Raw genomic sequence first — 6,735 nt, forward strand, 5'->3', positions numbered from 1 at the left:
CCACCCTCATCGCCACTAGGTAGGATCTAACCTGTATCCTTGCCTGTGTTCGGTCGAATTCGGTTCGGCTCACCCTCCAACTGCTCTCTAGGCGTCTTTTCCGGCGTTTCATCTCTCTCAGCTCCTCGGTAAACCAGGGAGCCAATTGAGATCTGCGCCGGGTCAGAGGCCGCAAAGGCACGACTCGGTCCAATGCTGCAGCAGCGGCCACTTCCCAAGCCGCCGCCAGATTTTCAACCGAGTCGTGAGCTAGGTCCGCCGGATATGGCCCAAGCTCCGTCCGGAACCTCTCAGGGTCCATCAGGCGCCTGGGGCGGAACCATCTTGGTGGTTCCACCTCCCTGCGGCGGGGGGGAGCGGTCCAGAAGTCCAACCTAAGGAGTGAATGATCTGACCATGATCTGAAGAAGAAGAAGAAGAAAGCTAGCTTGAGGCATCTAAGCTGTCTCCTCCTTAACTTTGGGTGATCTCAAAAAGCTAAGCAGGGTCAGCCCTGGTTATGGTTTGAATGAGAGACAAGCCAAAGATCCCAGGGTTGAGAAACTGGAAAAAGTCCCAGGAAAAGTCCCAGGAAAAGGCATGGACAAACCACTTCGCTGAAGTGGCTTCAATGCCACCAAGAAACTGCCACCCCTGCTTTGGAAAAAGTGCAAAGAAGAACAACTAACCTGATTAAAGGCCTGGAGAACGGTGAAGAACGGTTGCAGGAATTGGGAATGGCCAATTCTAGAGAAAAGAAGGATCAGTGGGGACATGATAGCAGTCTTCCAGTATGTGAGGGGCTGCCACAAAGAGGAGGGGGTCAATTTATTTTCCAAAGCACCAGAAGACAGAATGGAAACTAATGGATGGAAACTAAGCAAGGAGAGAGGCAACCTGGAATTAAGGACAAACTTCCTAACAGTGAGGACAATTAACCAGTGAAAACAGCCTGCCACCAGAAGATGTGGGTGCTCCATCAGTGGAGCAGGGGGCTGGACTAGAAGATCTCCAAAGTCTCTTCCAGCTTTTTTTCTGATTGATTAGATATGGAGATGGCAGGAAGTTTGGCTCAAAACTCTACCCGTGAATCATCATCATAACAATGCGCCAAGCATCCAGTGTGTAAGATAAGGACAGCTTTATTGACCCAGTGCTGGACAGAGATATGCATGGGCCCCCAAGTTCAATGGCCCATCTTCCTTAGCCATGGAATTCAGGGTAAATAAAGAACTGATGCAACCAGGAATAAATGAACTAAGTTCTGATAAGGCTTCCCTCTTGAGAAGCCACAGCTGTAGACGTTCTTCAGAGGAGACACCCATTCCTCCTTGTGCATTACTACCAGACGTCATTTCCCAGCCTACCTAAATATTTCACATTGCCTGTTTTCCCTGCAGCTGGTGTTCCTGTGTGTTTGGAATCTGTTTTGGAGAATGAATGCTGGACAATTAATAGCCGTGGGCTTGTTGAGAAGGAACATGTGTAATGTGTAATCCTAGATGTATTTGTTGGGGCAAAGATGGAGGAGGAGAAGGAGGAGGAGGAGGAGGAGGAGGAGGAGGAGGAGGAAGAAGATGGAGGAGGAAGAAGATGGAGGAGGAATAATGGAAAGGAAGGAGGAAGAAGAGGAAGGTGGAGAGAAGAAGAAGAAGAAGAAGAAGAAGAAGAAGAAGAAGAGGAAGAGGAAGAGGAAGAGGAAGAGGAAGAGGAAGAGGAAGAGGAAGAGGAGGAGGAGGAGGAGGAGGAAGATGGAGGAAGATGGAGAAAGATGGAGGAGGAATAATGGAAAGGGAGGAGGAAGAAGAAGAGGATGGAGATGGGGAGAAGAAGAAGAAAAAGAAGAAGAAGAGGAGGAGGAGGAAGATGGAGGAGGAATAATGGAAAGGGAGGAGGAAGAAGAGGAGGATGGAGATGGGGAGAAGAAGAAGAAGAAGACGAAGAAGAAGAAGAAGAAGAAGAAGAAGAAGAAGAAGAAGAAGAAGAAGAAGAAGAAGAAGAAGAAGAAGAAGAAGAAGAAGAAGAAGAAGAAGAAGAAGAAGAAGAAGAAGAAGAAGAAGAAGAAGAAGTACATCTCATTATCTAGAGATAACAAGAGTCACATCACAGGGGAAAACAGGAGGAGAGAATCCTATCTATGCCATCTTGATTTCCCAAAGAAGAGGCAAGATCTAAAGCCAATAAATAAACGAATAAATAAATAAATAATACAGCAAATGAAGAATACAGTAATATGCAATTTTTCATGTTTGTTGTTGAGTTTGCTTGAAATGGTAAGGCTGGGTGTGTTGTGCAGAAATTAAATTTAAGTGTTCTGGGAGGAAAGGAGATTTTTGTCAAGTCGTTGTCTTGATAAGTCGAGATCAAAGAAAGGGCGAACAAAAGAACAATTCTGTTCTTTGGGGGGGGGGAATGGGGTTACCCTGTCTCTTTTCCCTGTCCAGATAAATCAGGCTGTGGGGTGGGTAGGGAGATGATCGGAAATTAACAAGACTCTTTTAGAAATGCCTTAGATCAGGGGTCTTCAAACTTGGCCCTTTTATGACTTGTGGACTTCAACTCCCAGAATTCCTCAGCCAGGCACACACTGGCTGAGGAATTCTGGGAGTTGAAGTCCACAAGTCATGAAGGGGCCATAGTTCCCCCATGCTGGCTGAAGAATTCTGGGAGTTGAAGTCCACAAGTCATGAAGGGGCCAAGTTTGAAGACCCCTCCCTTGGAGTAAATCTTGAGGAATTACAAAACATGCAGAAGTTGACTTCACACCGCAACAACAGCACAGACGGAAACCTATAAATGAACCCTTGAGCTGCGAGTTGGTTAACAAAAATTCTCTTTTGCATCAAAAAAAACCAAAAACAAACCAGCAACAGATTTAAAATCAGACTTGGGAGGACTCGGCAACCACTTCCAACAAGTAATAACTGAAAGCAAAACACACCCTTTTAGGTTTCACACAGCGCCACACAACAGATTTAACACACATTCCTAACCTCTCCCCTGCAATACAGGTAGTCCTCAGCTTACGACCACAATTGAGCCCGACATTTTTGTTGCTAAGTGAAAAACATCTGTTCAGTGAGTTGTGTCCCATTTTACAACTTTTCATGCCACCGTCGTTAAGTGAATCACTGCAGTTGTTAAGTTAGACATATGGTTGTTAAGTGAATTCAGCTTCCCCATGGACTTTGCTTGCCAGGTCACAGAAGGGGATCACGTGACCCCGGGCCGCTGCGACCGTCGTAAATACGAGTCAGTGGCCAAGTGTCTGAATTTTGATCACATGACCGCAGGGATGCTGCCACGGTTGTAAGTGTGAAAACGGTCCTAAGTCGCTTTTTTCAGTGCCGTTGTAACTTTGAACGGTCACTAAACGGACTGTCGTAAATCGAGGACTCCCTGTATGTATGTAGTTTTTAACCCAGCCTTGATTTTCCTGCGGGGATTAAGCAAGCGCCACTCCAAGAGGGAAATGCATTTATGCCCTCAACATATTTTATTCCAAAGCGTTTTACTCCCTTTAATTTACCTTACGCGCTATTGTACGTTTTCCAAGTCAGCATCAATATTTAAATAGGGCACCCTTTTTTTGGCTTTGCGTCTCACCACATCGCAGAGCTGTGTAGTTTCACAGAATAATCAAAACAGAACAGCCATAGTTTGAAGATCACTAGCAAAGAAAGCTCTCTCTTTCTCTCTCTCGCTCTCTTTTTGTTCCCCCCCTAAACGAATGGAGGTCCTGATCGTATCAACGCCCAACTGCTGTTTGTAAGAAGAGACAAACATGCGGAAATACTCGCAAAGGTAAAATAAAAACACAGACCGTTTTTATTTGAGGGAGGGGTGGGCTCGTGGCTGGCTGGCTTTATTATAGAGATTTGCAAGAGGCATTGAAGGTAGATGAGGCTAAGGAAAAGAAGGTTTTGTGGGAGATTTCCCAATTCCCTGAACTGAAACAGCCGCTGCTGGGTTTTTCCCTCAGGGACAAATAAATCTTCCGTAAAGCAAACCGTCACACAAAAGCTCTTCGGGATGAAAATTCTACTTCCAGAGTGTGTGTGTTTGGGCACGGGGCCAATAGCAAATGCAGGTAGTCCTCGACTTACGGCTGCGAATTGAGCCCAACGTTTTTGTTGTTAAGTGAGACGTTTGTCGAGTTTTTGCCCCGTTTTACGACCTTGCACTGCAGTTGTTAAGTTAGGAACACGGTTGTTAAGGGAATCCATTATGACTTTGCTTGTCAGAAGGTCACAAAAGGGGATTGCGTGACCTCCCCGGGATGCTGTGACTGTCACAAATACGAGTCGGTTGCCAAGCATCTGAATGCTGATCACGGGACCGTGGGGATGCTGCAACGGTCACAAAGGTGTAAAACGGACGTAGGTCACATTTTTCAGCACTTACGACCGTCCCAGCATCCCCAGGGTCACGTGATCGCAATCTGGGTGCTTGGCAACTGGCTGACATTTATCACCGTTGCAGCATCCCAGGTTTAGGTGATCCCAGCTGGCTTCCAACAAGCAAAGTCAATGGAGGAAGCTGGATTCATTTAACGACTGCACGATTCATTTAACAACTGTTGTGATTCGCTTAACAACCATGTCAGGAAAGGTTGTAAAATCAAGCAGGACCCTCTTGACGACTGCCTTGTTTAGCACTGGAAATTCAAGTTTCTGGCCATAAGTCAAGGGCTACCTGTAGGAAGGGGGGCTTATTCCCAATTTCAACCACTTGCAGAAAAAAAATCTACCTGCAATCAGAAGGGGTTCAAATCCCTGACAATGTAACTGAGTACATAAAAGTAGTAAGATGATAATTTGTGTAACAATACGTTTGTTTTAGATATGATCATACCCACCTTAATATTTGGTAAACAGCGTGTTGTCTGGGTTTATATTTAAAAAAACAATCGATAACAATTAAGTTTCTAGAATTCTATAGTCCACCTAACAGCTTTGCTTGATTTTCTCTTCTTCCAATAATATTCTCTTTTGCCAACCTTGAATTAATACAATTCTTATTATGTGGGTAAGTGACAATTAAATACGGACATTTTTCTCACGTTTCTGCAAATAACAACCCCGTCGATATGAAGCTTCTTTTCTTAACTGATCATCTCGATTGCCTCGTTATAGATCCTGTTTACAAAATGCTTCTTTGAATTTGTTTTCTCCGACGTATTCAAAACATGCTTACTGGTTTTAAGGTTTTCTCAAAATTAATGACACTTAAGCATTTCAGTCTTTTCCCTCACGCAGGCCCTCCCGACATTTTTACATTTCTCATAGTTTTAAAAAAAAAAACATTGTTTAAGGATAAGTCATTGTTTTTAATGGCCAGAGAGGAAAATCTCATATTCAGCCATGGATTTCAGAGAGACGGCAGCTTCTGTGTTTCCAAAGTGATTTGCCTGTGGGCCGTTTCTTTAAATTAACGCAGCGGCGGAAATCACCCGAAGAGGGTTTTAAGGAACATGGCAGGTATTAGAAAGAGAGATTTCACGGTACGACTTTGCAAGAAAAGTTGAACGGGAAGAGCGGAGCAATGCTCTCCCGTGCCCTCTGCTGCTAGGCGAGCAGAGGAATGGCCTTCCCAAGCTGATTAGATACCCATTAGTCATCTATGCAAATCTAGACAGCATACTAAAAAGCAGAGACATCACCCTGCCAACAAAAGTACCTATAGTCAAGGCCATGGTTTTCCCAGTTGCAATGTATGGCTGGGAAAGTTGGACCATGAGAAAGGCTGAGCGACAAAGAATGGAGGCCTTTGAACTCTGGTGCTGGAGAAGACTCCTGCGAGTCCCCTGGACTGCAAGGCGATCAAACCGGTCAGTCCTAGAGGAGATCCACCCCGACTGCTCTTTAAAAGGCCAGATCCTGAAGTTGAAAGTCAAATAATTTGGCCACCTAATGAGAAGGAAGGACTCACTGGAGAAGGGCTTGATGCTGGGAAAGATTGAGGGCAATAGAAGAAGGGGACGACAGAGCAGGGGGTTGGACTAGAAGACCTCCAAGGCCCCTTCCACCTCTGCTATTCTGTTAGAAACACAAGGATGGCTAGAAAACCAGGGAGATAAATTCCGGCATGAGACCCAAGTCTCCAGGAGTACCGTGACTTCCAAAGGAAGAGATGGACCAGGGCCTGTCTCAACAGATGGAAGGGACCGTGGAGGTCTTCTCGTCCAACCCCCTGGCCAAGGTAGAAGGTCGTGTCGCAATCCTTTCTTGAAGACCTCCAACGGTGAAGGGACCTTCAGGTTCACGCTCCATCATTGGAGGCCTTCAAGAAATGATTGGGCAGCCCTTTGACCGGAATGCAACAAGATCTTCTACCTTGGCCAGGGGGGTGGACGAGAAGACCTCCACGGTCCCTACCAGCCCTGGCATTCTAGATCAGCAGAGCAGAACATCCACAAGGCTTCCTACAGGGAGAAGGAAGATCAACCTCTGGCTTACCTTAAGATACAGAAGCAGGTCTTGGCCCCCGAGGACAAGCGGCAGAAGCCGAACCTCTGTTTGCTGTCGATATCCGTGAGGACAAAAGTGAAGTTCTGTCCCACCTGCCCCACCGTGAGGCTGGACATGAAAAGAAGGAAGGGGGTCAGTTAGTAGCCTGTCGCCTTCCGCCTTGCAAAGTCTCTCAGTCAGGGGTGTCCAGCCGTGACAACTTGTGGACTTCAACTCCCAGAATTCCATTCCATTCCATTCTTGGTCCTCTCCTCCCCTCCCATTCCCTTCTCTCTCCTTCCCTTCT

The 6,735-nt window shown here is 46.1% G+C and overlaps 1 protein-coding gene across 1 annotated transcript in view; it reads right to left on the reverse strand.

Annotated features, from left to right (window-relative positions):
- The window catches only part of DENND1A (DENN domain containing 1A), a gene marked incomplete at its 5' end in the record, with an annotated part of 125,991 nt that overhangs the window by 114,983 nt on the left and 4,273 nt on the right, over positions 1-6,735 (reverse strand). The window contains one exon of the mRNA XM_029286196.1: positions 6,438-6,557. Within this exon, the coding sequence (XP_029142029.1) occupies positions 6,438-6,557 (120 nt within the window). The remainder of the gene's footprint in view (positions 1-6,437; positions 6,558-6,735) is intronic.

Source organism: Protobothrops mucrosquamatus, unplaced genomic scaffold, assembly GCF_001527695.2.
Source record: "Protobothrops mucrosquamatus isolate PMUCROS unplaced genomic scaffold, P.Mucros_1.0 scaffold3078, whole genome shotgun sequence".
Classification (NCBI taxonomy): domain Eukaryota; kingdom Metazoa; phylum Chordata; class Lepidosauria; order Squamata; family Viperidae; genus Protobothrops; species Protobothrops mucrosquamatus.